General features: G+C 32.8%; 1 protein-coding gene across 1 annotated transcript in view; it reads left to right on the top strand.

Moving 5' to 3' along the window:
- Nucleotides 1-13,368: 13,368 nt before the first annotated feature.
- LOC140438688 (uncharacterized) overlaps nt 13,369-19,276 on the top strand; it is a 28,447-nt gene continuing 22,539 nt past the window's right edge. The window contains exon 1 of the mRNA XM_072528331.1: nt 13,369-13,589. Coding sequence (XP_072384432.1) covers nt 13,369-13,589 — 221 coding nt within the window. The remainder of the gene's footprint in view (nt 13,590-19,276) is intronic.

Below are 19,276 nucleotides of genomic sequence, written 5' to 3'. Positions count from 1 at the left end.
ATCACGGTCCAGTGTAAGTCTGAACAGGGTATCAGATGATTTGAGATACGATGGTCGCAACCACTTGCTTGTGCCAAATGAAGGAAGAAAAAGAAGAAGATGTGCCGGCGAGGGGTGTTCGTCCAGTGTAATAACAAAATGCCGAAAGTGTGATGTAGGCTTATGTATCGAATGTAACGAAATTTTCCACACTAAATAATTTTGTATGTCACATTACGCTAGCGTTACGTTAAGGTAACGGTCGTTTGTTCTCAAAATATACAATTTTTTTTTAAATTATCTTTTTGTTTCTGTCAAAGACCTACTTATAGTCGTCTAATAAATACTTTTTTATGGTAAAGTTCAAGAAAGCAAATATGTTAACCGTTAAAGGGTTAAAATATGAATTTTATATTTTTTTATGTATAATAAATATGATCAGTTAATATCTTTATTTATTTGTCCCAGCTAAACTCAGATTTTATTAAGATAAGACATCCTTAAACCTGAGAGACTGAGCTAGACAAGGCCTAACAATTGGCTCTCAAAGAAAGTTGTGAGTTTTATTGTTATACATTGGCTCCCAACTTTTGGAAGTAGTTACATTGTTACCTATTGGCATCCATTGCTTCTGATAGGTTGTTAGATGCTTACAATATGCAGAAACAGTAAAAAACAAGTATATAAGTATATGTAAAATAAGCAACAAATATGCAAATGTCATAGTTCGGTCTCTAATAATGATAATGAAAATGTAACTACACTAAAAAATCAATCCAACAATATTTTAAATACAACAGTAAGATTGGTTCTAGCTGCTATAAAAAATCTAAATTAATAGCCTACAAGTATTATATAATAAACTTCATGTAGTCATTGACGAAATTCACCACTGAATTATTCCGCAAACTCATAGTAAACAAAAGCAATATAGCTTTCATCAAAGTTTTTAATATAAAAAATATGTATTTCAGTCTCTATACACCAGACAAAATTAATGTCTTTATTTCCTGAAAAGATAAAACCTATTGGCCTTTGTTTTATGTTGTATATAATACGGATCATCCAATTAGAACTTTTAGATTTTCAAATGAAAAGCCTTACAGGATTTGGCCAATATTTTTGGTCAAGTTTTCCTATTGGATACAATTTTTGAATTCAAGTAGAAACATCCAATACATTTTTGCCATGACCAAACCGCTTATGTGTTACAATGACAAAAATTGTATTTCATTATTACTACTTTTCTTATAATTACAGAATATTTGTTTGTTCTGATCATAAACAACAAATAAAAAAATTTCATCTGGCTATTTCAATATCTGTGATATAATTGTTACTAAATTATTAAAACGCGCATATAATAATCAAGGACCAAATTTATCATCATCATCGTTATCAATTAGCCTATATCTGTGCACTGCGGAATGTAAGCCTTCCGTAAACTTTTCCATTTATTTCTATCTTAAATTTCTTGCATTTAAATCGTGGTTACTTTTTCTGTGCATAATGTTTATTATTTTATTTTACCATTGGAAGAGGAATACACCTATCATTAAACAAGTATTAAACATTTGTTTTAAAACATTTATCAATGTTTCTCCTTCTTCTTTGATTTGTTCAATGACTATCTCATCTTTTTCAGGTGAGTTATTGTTTTTAATCTTAAAGAGGCATAATCCTGTTCCAAGGAAGATCTTGGTGAAAGAAATATAAATAAAAATAAATCTTTCCCAAGGCAAATAAAAGAAAAAAGCTTACCTGAAATACATGTCAACCATAACACAAGAGGCATACCATAATTACAAGAGAATAAAAAACAAAACATTTATTTGTAAGAAAAATAAAGAATAATCACTCACTGGGAACGCTTTTCGAAAGAAATGAAACATGATTTTTATGGTATGTATATGGAGATATGGCGCTTTATAAGAGGTCCAAGAAAGGAAGTAAAGGAACCAAAACATATAAAAAACGATGCATGGATTGACTATCTAGAAAAGCTCAATGCAGAGGAAGAACAAACAATGCTAGAACCGGATACACCAGAAATTACCACAAATAAAGAACTTAATATAAATACACAGGGAATTCGTAAAATACTTGAAAAGCTAAACAACAGAAAAGCAGCAGGTAAAGACGGGATACCAAACGAATTACTGAAATATTGTGGAGCAGCAGTGGCAGAAAAAATTAATTATTAAAATTTTTATTTTTCTTCTTCCTCTTTATAAGCCATTCTGCTTGTTCATTTTGCGGAATAATACCTCTATGGAAGGTTCTCACTCCATCTTTTGCGTGATAGTCCGATACTGCTTCTGCTTCTGCCGATTGGTGACTTATCTTTTACTATTTTGACGACACGGGTCTCCTCTATTCTGTTTATGTGTTTATGTGGTTATTTCATTCTTTTTTTTCTATTATGTGTCCATTCATTTATACACTGTACGTTACATTTTCTTCTAATGTCTTAACTTCTCTTTCGATCTCTCAGCGTATTTCCTGTAATTCTTCTCAGTACTCTCATCTCTGCCATTTCCAGTAGCCTTTGCGTTGTGGCTGTGTCGGGTTTTGTTTCTGGGGCGTATATCGTTATTGGTCTTACACTGTCTTTATAAATTCATGATTTCATCTCAGTGTTAATGTGTCTATTTCGCCATATAGTATAGTATTAAGGCATCTTATCAGTCTATTTCCTTTTTGTACTTGATCTCTCATTTCTTTGTCCAGGTTTCCATAGCTATACAGTGTAATTTCCAGGTATTTTATTTCCATTACTTGTTCAATACTGATGCCATCAATTTTTATTTTACATCTGATTGGTTCCTTGCTGACTACTATTGTTTTAGTTTTCTGGGATGATATTGTCATATTTAATTCTTTTGATCTTATATTAAATCTGTGGACCAATCTTTGCAGACTATCTTCATCTTGGGCTATCAATATTGCGTCGTCTGTGTAACAGAGTATTTTGATTTCTTTGTTTCCCATTCTGTGTCCTCTTCCTTTCTTAACGCCTTCGATGATTTCATCCATGATCAAATTGAAGAGCATGGGGATCTCTTGATTTATTAGCACTTGTAAAATTTTAGTTGTGTAAGTTTTAGCGTAATATTTAACAAGTTTATACCTCTGTAGTTTTCTGGCTGTTTTTTATCTCCTTTTTTGAATAATAGAATTAGTTCGCTCATTCTCCATTCTTCCGGTATTTTATTGTGTTTTATAATTTTAATAATTAATATTGATAGCTCTTCCGCAGAAATATTTGGTGTAGCAGTTTCCAAGGATCGTCAACGTTCGACATAAGACCACACAATAAGGAGAGGAATAAGCACCGACGGGTTCCAATGATAGCTTGTGATTGTTTAGATTTTTCTGTAACCGTTTAATACTAAAATTGCAGGATACACGTGAAATGTTTTAGCACGTGAAATTTTCCAGATAAGGACTTACGTTTAACGAATATCTTGACCTTGGGTGAAGTTTATGTTCTTTTATCCATAAGTATAGTACATTATTAAGTTATATAGATAATGAATTTTGTAAGCGATAATTTCTATGTGTAATAAAATCTTATATTTATATCTAAAAACCTCTCTACCATTTATTCCATACTCAGAAAATCCCCATTTGTTCATGAAAAGGAGAGAAACGCTTGTAATCTATTTGTTTTGATTTTCCAATGCCGCTTATTCATGCTCACAAACGACTAACAACGCACAAAAGATACCGACTGCGAGATATTTCTACCATATTGCCACAGTCCCACAAAGGAAAAAAGCGAAATCGCAACCCTTACTTTATTCTTTTTCATGTATAGCGAACAAGCCATCCACTTTTGTGCATATTCTGTATAATGAACATTGTTTGATGAGCTCTGCAGTTCATTGCTGAGGTTTTATCAGCAAAAATACAAAAAAGTAGAAACTAAAAGAATTATATGTTGAAGTATAATTTTCTATACGTTTCTAGAAACCGTTTTTCATGTTCTGGCATCTTTTGATTATGTTAACTACATATTTCATTTTCACATTTATGTGGGGGTACACATCCAAGTAGCGTCTACAATGTGAGTTAGTACTGTTTTTTTTTTATTTATTTACAAAAAACCTGCTTCAACGTAATAAGGCTATTAGCGGAATGGTAACAGTTAATTACACTTTAGGAAATTAAGTCTTTTAAAAATAAAAGTAAGTTATCTATAGTGTTTTTTAGATTTAAAATGTCTTTAAGATTGTTTGGTAAATGGTATTTAATTTTGTGACGATTGAACTTTTCGCACTTTTCCACTAGCACATGTTTTACCGTAAGGGATGAACCGCACTGATCACAAATTGGGCGTTCTTCCTTCTTAACCCAAATAACCCTGACGTTCTACATGTAGGACGCTAATTTCAATAATTTCTAAACGCCGCCCTGGAATAAATCTGATAACGCCGTCTATCACAAATTGTTACTTAAGGACGAATTGTCCCATTATCGTTTAGTTTGTCCGTATCGCTTGAAACGTCTACTTGTGTTGCGGTTGCAAAAAACGTAAAATATGGCTGAGCATGGAATCAGATTTGCAAGGTAAGAAATGAATATTATACTTTTGGTAAAATGTATTTTTTTATGATGTTATTTATACATTTATTTATCATTTATCCAAACGGTGAAATAATTTTATGCAAAATGTTTGCTACATGGCTGTCAGATGGTGATACATTTGACCGTCCTACATGAAGGCAGTTAGAATTATGCACTATTATGGCACGAAATTACTCCATTATTACCCCATTCTCAAGCTGATATAGTTCTCTTACCTCTGGAAGATGCCGCTGAAACAGATGAGTCTGTTTCAGCGGCAGTTTCAAGAAAACGTGTCTCCGGATAATTTGCCTTCAAACATGTTGAGAACTGTAGTTGAAATCCATGTGCCTCGTTCGGTTGACTCGGATGTTGATATTCCAATATCAAATTTGGTTCAACCTGAGAAAGTTTTGAAAATTCGACGACAATACTAGTGGTCTGAAGTAGCAAACATCTCAGATGAAGCAGAAATATTTGATGATTGGTGAAAGGATAATGATTTCAATACTGATACAGAAAATGCTCGCATAGACTGGTTCATGAAGTTGTTTGATAAAGACATTTTCGATTCAAACATGTTGAGAACTGTAGCTGAAATCTATGTGCCAAATTCGGTTGACTCCGAATCGGATGATGATATTCCAATATCAAATTTGGTTAAATCTCAGAAAGTTTTGAGAATTCCACGACAATACCAGTGGTCTGAAGTAGCAAATATCTCAGATGAAGCAGAAATACTTGATGATTTGTGAAAGGATAATGATTTCAATACTGATACAGAAAATGCTGGCATAGACTGGTTCATGAAGTTGTTCGATAAAGACATTTTCGATTCAAACATGTTGAGAACTGTAGCTGAAATCCATGTGCCAAGTTCGGTTGACTCCGACTCGGATGATGATATTCCAATATCAAATTTGGTTCAACCTGAGAAAGTTTTGAAAATTCGACGACAATACTAGTGGTCTGAAGTAGCAAACATCTCAGATGAAGCAGAAATACTTGATGATTGGTGAAAGGATAATGATTTTAATACTGATACAGAAAATGCTCGCATAGACTGGTTCATGAAGTTGTTTGATGAAGACATTTTCGATTTACTGGTTGTCGAATTCAATAGATAGGCAAGTATGAAAAATAAGCCTATATGTATCCCAGAAATGAAAGCATTTGTAGGAATTCTTATTCTTAGTGGTTACGCTCAGTACCCAAGAAAAAAGATGTATTGGGAAAAGGATAGATATGTTTGTAATTCCCTAGTTTCTGGGGCACTTTCTAGGGATAGGTTTAACTTTATACAAAAGCGAGTTCATCTTCTTGTGGACGGCCAAGTCGAAGAGAAAATGCCGATTTTCGTTTCGATGGAATGCACCATTATGTGATTGACCAAGAAAAACAAACAAAATGTCGCTACTGCCATAAAAAAACCACTACAAGGTGTCAAAAATGTGATGTTGGTGTCCATGTACGCTGCTTTGTGAGTTACCACACAAATAGTAATGCTTGCTTCTGACTTCCTAGATGTAGGACGGTAATTTTTTTTGTGTACGTTACCATTTTTTTAAATATTATTTCAGTAATGTAATTAGGTGTTCTAAATAAAAGATATTAATAACAAAAAATTGCAGTTTGAATACAATTTCTTATGTCAGGGTTTTCTGGGTTAAATAAGTGTTCATGAAAAAACTGGGTCCAAGTCGTAAACAGGAAATAATGCTTTCGTCTGGATACCTCGGATGGTTGCCATGGTCCAATCTTATTTTTTATCATCTCCTGAATCTTTGATGGTGTGGATTTCCATTTATTGTTCCAGTTCTTGAAGAGATGCTTTATGAAATACCTTTTTAGATCTAGGACTTACATATTGGGGTGATATGGTACTGTTGTCGGTTATAGCTTCTTTGGCATTTTTGTCTGCTGCTTCGTTACCTGCTATTTCAACATGTGATGGAACTCAGAGAAACTTAATGCTTGCATCTTTAGTATGCAATTTATTTAGTTCTTTCCTTATTAGTAAAGCTAATGGATACTGCTTGTATATTTTCCTGATTGTTTGTATTGATGACATAGAATCTGTCACGATTAATAATGTGCATAGAGTTCTCCTGTTAATATAGTTGCAGTATCTGGAATTCTATGTTTGAGAATCTCTGTGCTGTTAATTATTGCCACTTCGACTCCATTTTCAGTTTTAGACGCGTCTGTATAGTATACTGTGTAATCGGAATGTGAGTTAATTAGATCTCTGAAGAGTTGTATGATAAGATTAGGGTTGGTGCTATTTTTTGTAATTATAATAGACTGCAATTTACTGTTGGAATTTTTATAATCCAAGATGAAGAAGAAAATATATTTTTGTATTGATATAAGGGTGGAAATTGCTTCCAGTTAAGTAGTTATGTATGTTTTAACGTTGTTGTGCTAGCAGATGTATATGCAACACATGTGTAATTTTGGAACGAATTAAGGATGTGTATAATATAAGTAGTGTTTTACCATCGGCACCACAAGTTTTGTGAGCTAGGTACTTTAACAAGTTAAGGCCATTTCGACATGAAAGAACTAACTGCTGGATATGACTTTTTTAATTTAACTGTTAATCAAATATCACCCCTATAAATTTTATTTGGTTTGTATAGAAAAGATTTTGGTTCTTGCCTTTGAAGTAAATAATTAGCTCATCAGCATATAGTCTTGCCTGAAAAGGTTTCGCAATGATTTTTATTATATCATCTATTGCTAATGAAAATAGAGTAAGACTGATAATCGATCCTTGTGGGATTTCGTTTTGTTGTTCTCTAAGATAGGATATAGCATCATTCGCTCGAAATTAAACTGGTCTTTAAGTTAAAAAATTGTTTATGTAGGCCAAAATATTTCCTTAATGTTACATTTTTTTTATATTCAATATACGGTGTTTCCATACTGTATCAAATGGTTTAGTTTTGTCAAAGTAAATTGCCATTAATTTTTGATTATTTTTAAAAGATTCGTGAATAGCGTTTTCTAGATCTATAATGTTGTCGTTTGTAGATCTGCTTGGTATAAAGCCAGCTTGTTCGATAGTAAGTTGATCATTATATTTTAGGTTCCACACTCATCTTTTGTTGAGTATTAAGATATGATTCTGGTTGTAATTTATCTTTAGTTGGTTTAATATTAGAAATAACAATGTTATTTTTCCAGATTTTTGGAAATGCTTTTTGTGACCAAATATTATTAAAAATTTGGAGTAGAAACCCTTTTGCTTCTACGAGTTGTGTTTAAATAAATTTGAAGTTTTTAATAAATTGTATTGGTATGCCGTCTAGACCTGGTGAAGTATATTTCATGCTATTAAGGGCTTCTTAAAACTCACCATAACCAAGAGGTATATTGATGGAATTAAATTCGTCGTAAATTGTAATAGGTGCTGCCTACAAATTATACGGAAATAACTGCGCCGTGGGGACACTGTGACCCCACCTCACCGGTTACGTTTTTTTTAATAATTAGTTTTTTTTAATTTTCAGTTGAAAATGGACCTGTCACGATATAATAAAATGTATTCCAATGATCCTAGGTTTGAACAATGGGCTTAAAGTATTCTAGACGCGGATAAGAGTGATTTCAGCGGTAACGATAACTCAGACAATGATCCCGACTATGTCAGCGAACACGAAACTAAACTAATTCAGAAATTGAATGGGATCCGGAAACCGTGGAACCTCTATTATATCCCGCAATATGCACCACCTTGGAAGGTTAATTCGGACTCGGATCCACATGAGCAGCAACAAACTCCAGGCCCTTCGAGAACGTACTATGGCAAAAATCGATACAACTGGACTACAGAAGCTCCACCTTCACATGTAAGAACAAGAAGTTTCAACATTATCTTTCATCTTCCTGGGGTTATTGGGCCAGCCAAGTCCCTTGAGAAATTGTGTCTCCAAAAAAGTGCTTGGGAATGTATAATAACAAACGATATTTTAGAAGAGATTGTTCTTAGAACAAATGAAAAACTTGTCAGGATTAGAACGAAATATACTGATAGTAATAGAACGGATCTAAAAGATTTAGACATTATTGAACTGAGAGCGTTTATCGGTTTGTTATTTTACTCAGCCATATTTAAATCCAATATGGAAGACGTAAGTTAATAAAAAGACTTAGAGAAATTGTTAGATGCACCATGTCAGTAAAACGATTCTTAGTACTTTTGACACCGCTTAGGTTTGATGACAAAACTTCGAGGGAAAAACGTAAAAAAACCGAAAAACTTGCCCCCATTTCATCAATTTTCAATAAGTTTTTAGAAAACAGCAAAAAAAAATTATTACATAGGGCAGTATGATTGTATTGATAAAATGCTCATTGATTTTCTGGGAAGATGTTTATTTCGCATGTACATGCCTCAAAAACCCAGAAAATATGGTTTAAAGATAATGGCACTAACTGACACCCGAACCCATTACTTTTTGGATGGGTATGTATATACAGGTGCTGGAAGTGATGGCCAAATATTGTCAGAAGAGGAAAGAAAATTTAACAAACCAACGCAACTAGTTCTTCGTCTAGTAAAATGTATTGAGGGTTCTAACCGTAACGTAACAGCAGACAACTGGTTTACATCCTTAGAAGTGATAACTGAGTTGAGGAACCGAGGCCTAATTTACGTGGGTACTGTTAAAAAAAAACGGGTGTGGCAGTCCAGTGGGACTGCCGGTAGAAGTTATATTTCTATACACGCGTTCGCCGTTACAAATTTATATGGGAGTAAATCTGCACAATCATTACATATGTAATGCTATAGGTAAGAGAGAGCATAAAGAGAAAAATAATTAGTTATATAGGCATATGGTGCATCGTTTGCTGTATATAAACATTTGACCTGTAATATGAGTATAGTAAATGAAGGGTTGAATCAATATTTTAATGAAAATATATATTTTTATTTTCATATATGTATAAAAGGAGTTGAATGCAAAAAAATTTTTTTTTCACATACTCTGCAGTAAATTCATTGTTTATTTTGATATTAATATATAAATACAATACAATACACTGCAACATAATTAAATATAATAATACAATACAAATTAAAATGTAAGATTCATAAGTATTTACAAATGACAATATACATAACTTACTTACGCATATGTTTAATTGATCATGATAATAATATTAATAAAAAAATAATAATATTAATAAATATTAAATATATTTACAAAAGGAATATTTTTATTCTCGAGAGAGAAAAAAGAAAAAATATATCTTCTCTGTCTCTCTCTTACCTATATTTTACATATATAATAATTCACTCCCGTACAAATTTCCAACGTCGAATGCGCGTATAGAAGTATAACTTCAAAAAATGTTTGTGGAAGATAAAAATGAAAAACCGACTCGGACTATTTTGTAAATTTTCATTTTATTTTAATATTTAGCATTTTTGCGTATATTACATATATTTAATAAGATTAACGTGAGGTTTTTAAATATTTCAAAAATAAAAAAGGCAATTCATATTGGGATTCGAACTCACATCTACCAGCGTATGAACCAAACACGTAAAAAATTTGCCAATTAGATATGACACTAACGTATTTCAAAATTGACAGTTCTCGGCCTTAAAGTGATTTATTGTAATTATTATTTTAAAATCTACTAATAAAATAATTATGTACATTTAATAAATAATACAAAACATATCACATAAATAATAATATTAATATATATATTATATTATATATTGATTTATTGATTTATAGTATCAATATATATATAATATTAGAGTATAGGAGTATAACTTCAATAAAAGGGAGATACCTATTCCTTTTTTGCCAACTAAAGCGAGGCTCATGGGATCATCTCTATTTGGATTTGGCGATAGAGTTACATTAGTTTCATATGTACCTAAACCACAAAAAGCGGTATTTTTTGATGTCTTCAGTGCACTACAGTAATGCAGTAAACGATGTAAAGTGTATTCTACACATAGTAGAAGTCGAAGATGGCCTCTTACTTGTTTTTATACAATTTTGGATATTTCTTCCGTTAATGCGTTTATAATATACTCTCCCTACCTGGAAACCCTACCTATAAATTCATCAAATCTCTGGCTCGGCAGCTTGTGCAGGATCATTAGGAAAGAAAATTAACTATTTCTTAAATTCCAAGGCAAGGGAGACATAATATTACTTCCATTTTAAAACCAGACACTCCTCAACAGAAAAATGCTATTTTAGAAAAAAATAGTAAGGTGCTCAAAATGTCCACGATCATTGGATAGAAAAACGAAGATAGTTTGCGTTAGTTGCAAAGCGCCAATATGACTCATGTGTAAAACACACATAAGGCATATTGGCGCAAAGATTGCCTATAAGAATGGATTGTAGTTTTTATGATGTTTTTTATTTTTGGATATTTTTTTGTGTTAGTAGGTTAGATTAAATGTTTAAGTTTACGTTTTAAGAAAAAAAATTTTTTTTATTCCTCATTTTTTTGTTACAGGATAATGTTTAGTCTAGTTACAAAATAACTCAGTTTTTTAGGCTGCTTCTTAGTTAAATTTTTTATGGGTGATAAGTATTTCAAATATTTGTTAAATTTATGTTATAACAAAATAAACGTCTTTAAGTTATTGAAGTCATTTTTTTTTAAATATAAACAAATATCAGCAAATCAAATATTTGCAAAACAAATTGGGGTCAGTGTGACCCCAACTTACCTTACACGTAACAAAAAATGGACCTCACCAGTTACGGGTTAAACTTCATTTCTTGGAAAGAAAGAGTTATTACTTTATTTTTAAATTGCTGGAATTTCTATTTTGTTTATTTTGTTTACTTTGGCATTTTGTTCCTGATTAGCTTATTAACATAAATAAAATATTTATCTCCATTTCATAAACTCAAAACATAACCTCAAGTAACTCCAATATACTATTAACTTTTATAAAGCTCATTAAATTACATTAAGTTTTTAAATGGATACAGCGAAATAAGGTTATACGTTTATAAGCATTGAGTAACGAAAAAAAGATATCTGTTAACAAAATTTATACTTTTTGAAACTTATTGCTTCACTTTTTTCACACGCTAAAATTTATTATAAAGTAAAGTAGTAAAAATGAATGTTAGCCCTCCTCCTCGCCGTCCATTTTTAATAGAAACTCCCTAGATCATCTGTCTCGTATCCAACAATGATTCACTGATGATGTAAGAATTGCAACATGATTCTTTGCAGTGACAGGGGCGAATTAATACTGCAGGCAGTTTTAAATATGGAGATTTAAATAGAGTAGCGCAACATTATTGTAGACATACATTTTAACAAATCCAGTTGATATTATAGCGTATCTATGAAATTAACATGTTGGATCTTGTTCCAATTAACAAATTAAAAGTTTGTTTCTGGAAGATAGAAGTATGTACAATTATTTCAGCGTGCCCTATCATAGTTTGCAATTGGATAATCTTCCAATTAAAAATTATTTCTGGAAGATAAAGGTATGTTCAAATATTTTAGCGGGTCCTATATAGTTAACAAGTACACAGTAGTCTTCATTTTATGCCAACTAAAATAATGTAAAGCAATGCCATTCTGTTAACCCTCGAGTAGTCGGGTGGGGCCTGTGAGACCAGTGACGATTTATTTCTAATGCCTCACTGCTTATTTTATGTCGAAGTGCGCTGCGTTCGTCAGTACCTTTCCGTCCACATGTCGAACAACAGTGAAAAACGGGGTTTACATTAGTGTTTAATAGTTCGCTAGTTATTTGCATTTTTGGTCTGTCAGACTCTACCCGACCATTCGAGTAACTTTTTTTGTGAACTATAACCTACATAAAGTAAGTATTTTAATTCCTATGGTTATATATAAATACAGTAATGTTCCAGTCCTTAATTTGTTTCTCTTGTATTTCAGATTTCGGTGATAGATCCTTATCTGAAAGAAATTTAAAGATTACAACAGCTCTATGATGAAGTAGAAGAAGAAAATATTGATTTGAAAATCCAGAATCAGACAGGTGTGATGAAAGTGACCACAACTCAGACACAGAAGAAGAATGGGAGGAAGAATTGGAAACAGAATTGGAGGAAGGATTGGAGGAGAAACCTGCAACTTTAAGATATTTTAAAACAAATATACGGAAAACCGGCGGATCTTTTATTATGCAAAAGATGGGGTATCCTGGAGAAAACATGCGCCTCCAAAAAATGTTCGGACAAGAAGGTCTAATTTAATTTTATACTTACTAGGTTCAAAAGGAAATGATCGTCAAGCAGTTGATCCTTTAGAGTGTTGGAAATGTTTTATTGATGATAATTTTCTCGAAACCATTGTACAGAACACAAACATATTTATTTTTAAACTAAGAAACAATTATGCAGATCTGAATGAAGCCAGACCTACAGATACTGTAAAAATAAAGGCATTAATTGATCTATTATACCTAGCTGGGGTGTTCAAAGCTAGCCGACGAAATTGCAAAGAATTTTGGGCTACTGATGGAGCAGGCGGAGAGGTGTTTCGAGCTACTCTGGCTCATAGGCGATTTGTATTCTTGCTACGCTGCTTGCGTTTTGATGACGTAAATAATAGAAAAGGAAGAAGGACCATAGACAAACTTGCACCCATAAGAAACGTTTTTGACCAATTTAATCAGAAATGCAAACTTAGTTACACTCCTGTATCTAACATTAGACGAGATGCTTTTTGCATTCCGTGAACGTTGCGGATTTCGTATGTACATTGTATATCCCGAATAAGCCAGCCAAATATGGCACAAAAGTATTTTCCTTAGTGGACCCCAAATGTTGCACTGTAAATATGGAAGTATACGTTGGAGCTCAGCTTCCAGGGCCATATCGCGTTGGTACTAAAACCACTGATTTAGTGAAAAGAATATGTGAGCCTGTGTTTGGATTGTTTAGAAATATAACCGTGGATAATTGGTTTACAAGTTACGAAATTGTGCTGGAGCAGCACAAAATTGTTGGAACAATTCGGAAAAATAAAAGGGAGATTCCAAAGGAACGTCTTGATCAACAGTACTTCTCTGTGTTTGCATTTACCAAATCCATTACTTGGTTCCGTATATCCCATATAAAAAAAAGTCGTGACTCTGTTATCTGTTATATTACTACTTTTTACATTACAAAATCGGGCGTTGACTCAGTCGATCAGAAATGTGCGGCTTATAACGTAGGCAGAAACACCCGAAGATGGCCAATGGAATTTTTTTATAATTTACTCAACATTGCAGGCATAAACTCTCAAGTCATACATAAATATAATGCAAATGAAAACGACCTAATTTCGGAACAAAGATTATTTCTAAAATCAATTGGTTTAGCCTTGACAAGAGAGAACATGCTAACCATAGCAAGAGGCCCTCATTTATAAAAGGATATCAGAAATATCGCCCAAAAATTAAGCGGAGTACATGCAGATCCAGCGCCTCCGCGTACAAATACATGAGGTTCGCCTCTTGTCCAAATCGTAAAACACGATATTTTTGTGTCAAATGCCAAAAATGGCTATACTTAGAGCATGTTAAACCAATTTGCGAAGACTGAAATGAAAATTGAAATTAGGATTAGAATTTTTTTTATTAAATGTAAGAGTACATTTTTGTTAACATTTTTTTGCATTTTCTTAAACATGTTGTTTATTTTATCACTGGATTTAAAATGATTAAGATGTATTAAAAATAAAATAAAAAAGATTGTACATGGGTCTGTATTCGGTTATGGCTCAACTATATGAACATTAGATATTATGTAATGTTAGATAATTTCGAATCTTCTTTATACAAGAAATTGAAGCTTGGTAACTTAGGTACCACTGAGTTAAAGAAAATTCTATTTAATCCTAAATGGTTTAAGAATCTTTCTGATACAGAGGTCCTTTACAACATTTTTAAATTGTTGTATTTGTGTCCTAAATTTGGCCTTTAACCATCTTTGAAGGAATATTTCATTAGCAGAATCTTAGTTGACGTTGAGAATATTTTGTCGTTTTCTAAAAATCCTGATCTTTTGGATCTTAGGTCATCTTCGGACAATATCTTGTTAAATTTTACTCAACTTCCTTCTCAACCACTTTCTGAGATAGATAAAGTTTACAGGGAAATGGTATCGTTTTTAAAACCCCACTTAATCTTGTAGTTCTCACTAGTGATAAAGGGTGTGCTACTGTCCTAATGAATAAAGACCAATATCTTAGTCTGAGTCAATCTCTATTAGATGATGTCTATTATCAGCCTCTTACTTTTAACCTTTGTTCAAAATTTTCTAATAAAATTAATTAATACAATACTTACTTAAAAAATAATAACATAATTGATAAACCCTTAACTAAATCATTACATAATAATTATGACGGTTATGCACCGAAATTTTATTGTCTACCGAAAATACACAAGCCTACATTGAGCATGAGACCTATTGTATTCTCAATTAATGCTCGCTAACACCAATATTACAAAGTTTTTGATAGACATCTTTTCTAAATCTTATATTATTAATAATTATATAGTTGATGATAAAATAAATATAGTTGATTGTTTTCTACATATTTACTGAGTTCATTAATGTATTCCAGTTACCACAAGGGTAAATTTTAGTAAGTTTTGATGTTGTTTTATTTTTTACCAATTTACCTCTGGCAAATGTCCTGTCTTACTGAAATAACCATTGGGGTTCTATCCAACCTAACTCACCTGTTTCTTGGAATGTGTTTGCTGAATTATTACAATTAGTCTTTGATACGAATTTCTTAGTTTTTGGTATATATTATTTAGAAACATTTGGAACATCTATTGGTTTCTCTACCTTACCTATCTTCGTTTATTTTGTTCTTAATGATTTAATTGCTGACCGATTAAGGTTATTGGATTTTTAAGTCCCTTTTATTAAGCGTTCTGTAGACGATCTAATTCTAGCATAACCACTGGACAGGACATGGGCTACCCTATCAGTGTTCAACGATTTTGATCCTCATTTAAAATAGAAGATTCCTTCACTAAGAGCATGCCGTTTTTAGAAATGCGTGTTTTTAGGAGGGTAGATAACACCTTCGTTACAAGTTGGTATAGTAAACCTATGGCTTCCAACAGGTTTTTCAACCACCATTTTTTTTATCAATTTAAATATAAAATCAACCTCATCCAAGCCCTTAGTTTTAGGTTACACAGGTTACCACATAGGGTTATGGTTATATATGGGTATAAAGTTATGGTTCCACAAATAATGATTCACCCAATGATGACCAATTAAGACCAATTTTAAATAACACTGTTTATAATACAGCTCTGCAGACTACAATACATGGGACTCCTTTGACTATGTCTTCTTCTTCTTCTTCTTAAGCTTTTCCCTTTTCAGGACTTGCTGTTCTTTACTCTTCGTCTCCACTCATTTCTGTCCATCGGGTATTTTTCACCTAAACCTTTCTCTCTCAAGTCCTCTGCCACACAGTCCTTTCATGTCCTCCTCGGTTTTGATCCACCATCTTCTTCCTTCAACTTCTAACAGCTCTATCCTTTATCTCACATAGTTTTGATCTCTACGTCTGACATGACCAAACTATTGCAAGGTCTTAGTTCTTGAATTTTTTTTGAGACTGTAAACACAACGACTCTTTCCCTAATCAAGTCGTTTCTGATCATGTTCCTTTTAGTCTTACCCAACATCCATCGCAACATTTTCATTTGAGCTACCTCCATTTATATTTCCTGGATCTTCTTTACAGGCCTAATTTCACGGACTTATACCAACGCAGGTCTCACCATACTCTTTTATATATTCCCTTTTAACTCTTCCTGGATTTTTCGGTCGTACGCCTCTTCAAGATCTATAAATATTAAATGAAGCTTCTTTTTTTTTCTCGCTGTATTACTCTACCAAGTGTCTCAAGGCAAACGAGGCATCCGTTGTTCTTTTTCCTGGCATAAACCCAAACTGTCCTTCTAGTATCGATGTCTCTATGCTTAGCCTTTGCTCTACAATTCTCTACCAAACTTTTATTGTGCGACACATTAACTTTATCCCTCTATACTTCTTACAGTCATAAATGTCTCCTTTATCTTTATACAATCATACCATCACACACTGCACTCTCTCCTTCCATGCATTGGGCATCCTTTCTTCCTTATATGTCCTACTCATTATTTACCACAAAATATCAACCTCTTCCACTCATAGAGCCTTCCAGATCTCCACAGGTATTTTATCAGGTCCTACTGCCTTACCTTTCTTCGTTTCATTAAACCCCTCGAGAACTTTATCTCTCGCAATCCCCGGTATTACATACTCATTTTAGATCCCGCATCCTCTATATCTGTGATGTTCTTCCTTTAGCAACTTACTTAAATACTCACACTATCTTTGTTTTATTTTACCATTGGTTCTTCACTCTTCTAACACTCTTCCACCTACAATTTTTAATTTGCCGGACGTAGGTCAAGTCCTTTGGTGACTTGTCCCTTGCTTTAGCTTTAGCTTTTTTGACTACGTCAATATCCCATTATTGTTCCTTAGCATACTTTCCTTAAGTTACAGACAAACTACTTAAACTATTTAAAAATATACCAGTTAAATTAGCAATAAAAATGCTAAAACTGTCAGGAACTTATTTTCTAAAACCAAAGACACTTTTGTCCCCTCTAGGCCTCTAGAACAAATTAATGTTATTTGCCACACATATTCCCTGTGCTGAGTCTAATTATTGTTACATAGGTCAGACTGGGCGATCACTTAGGAGTAGATTAATCTCCTACCGCAGTTATAATAATACATACTTAAACATCCGAATACTCTCTAGGTACCTAATGTCATTTAGCCACGGCGTAAATAAAAAAAAATTACTTTAAGAGTAATTGTTTTGATTTTTTTTAAATTATACCAAGTCTAAAACGACATCTATATCTGTAGTTAAAATAAAAAGTATTTTTGGATAAATGTGTATAAGTTTGGATAAAAATAGTAGATACTTATATGAAGAGCTTTTGTAGATTTTTGTAAAAATGTGTAGATATGTTTTCCCATATCGCTTAATTAATTCTCTTTTAAAAGTCCGCCTCTTATACCAACTGCTCCAAATCGGAGGCAACTTGTTCTCAGGGGCGGCGTATTGAGTTCCAAAATGCGTCATAAGTCGTACACGTGGCCACCTACCCCTTGCACATACCACCCCTCCGCTTTGCTTCTAGGTCCGTCTAACAAAAGGGATGAGGGGCGGATTGATCATAATTGACTATTGTTCATATGCACCATCGAGTTTCCTTTTGGTATTGAAAATCGGACCGTTAAATACTGCACACAAGTATTATTTAGGGCTATCTATGAGGAAAATTAGGGTAGAATATTTTGATCGTGTTGATACAATAAATAAATGATGAACTTGACCAATTGGCAAAGAGAATGATAAAAATTTGGTTTAATTTATTTTTATCATATCTTTGGTCCAATTTTTTCTCTTTCTTCTTCCTGACTTTTATCTTCGTCGGATTTTTCTTGTAATGCCTTTGTAATTATTTAAAGTTTGCAAACTTTCCCAGTTTGTAGGCTGTTGTGTCTATTTTTCGTGTAATTATTTAAATTGTGTAATTGACAGCAAAAAGTCAATGATATCAAAACATTTAAAAAATTTCAGTGTTTCGCCAAACCTGACTAATAATGAAAATAATATTGATCTTTTTAACGATTGTATAAGAAGCAACAGTAAAATTATGCTATATGTACCTTTATTCAACATCTATTCAACATTTATTTGTCTACCAAAAAAAGTAAATGCCAAAGAATGTGATTATCGAACGATCAGTCTAATGTCACATACCTTAAAAACCCTGCTAAAAAGATGGATATTAGTGATTCCCAGTTTGGATTTCATAATGGAGTGGATACAAGAGAGGCACTATTTTCTTTTAACGTGCTGATCCAAAGATGTTTGGATGTTAATCGAGATCTTTATGTATGCTTTATAGACTACAACAAGGCATTCGATAAGGTAAAACATAGAAGGACTTATAGAAGTACTCAAAAACAAGAATCTGGATGTGAGGGATGTAACATTGATATTAAATTTATACTACAGCCAACAATCAAATGTGAAAATTAGAAGAGAAGTGTCAGAAGAAGTGGAGATAAGGAGAGGGATCAGGCAATGTTGCATACTCTCGCCGTTATTGTTTAATGCTTATTCTGAAGAAATCATACAAGAAGCTTTGGTAAACGAGACAGTCGGCATAAAAGTGAACGGAAGTTTAATTAACGACATGAGGTATGCCGACGATACAGTCATAATACCTGACAACTTGGAAGACTTGGAAAGAATAATGAACAAAATATTAAGATATAGTGGAGAATAGTCAAAAAACCAAATTTATGAAAATTAGCAAGAACAACAATACAAACGAAATATTAACGATAGCCGGCCAGCAGATTGAGAGAGTAAAAAGATATACTTACTTGGGAACGATAATCACAGAAAATAACTGTCACTTGCAGAAATAAGAGTCAGAATTGAAAAAGCACGTGCCAACTTCGTGAAAATGAAAAAGATTTTATGCAGCAAAGATCCGACATTGGTCCTCAGAATAAGGCTAATTAAATGATATGTATACAGTGTAATCTACTATGGAGCTGAAAGGAGTCAAGGACTCTAACCAGAATACAATAAATCTTAACGCGTTTGAAATGTGGACATTTAGAAGATTGCTAAGGATTCCATGGGT

This window comes from Diabrotica undecimpunctata, chromosome 4, assembly GCF_040954645.1.
Source record: "Diabrotica undecimpunctata isolate CICGRU chromosome 4, icDiaUnde3, whole genome shotgun sequence".
In the NCBI taxonomy this organism is placed as follows: domain Eukaryota; kingdom Metazoa; phylum Arthropoda; class Insecta; order Coleoptera; family Chrysomelidae; genus Diabrotica; species Diabrotica undecimpunctata.
This window is presented reverse-complemented; position numbering and strand designations above follow the sequence as displayed.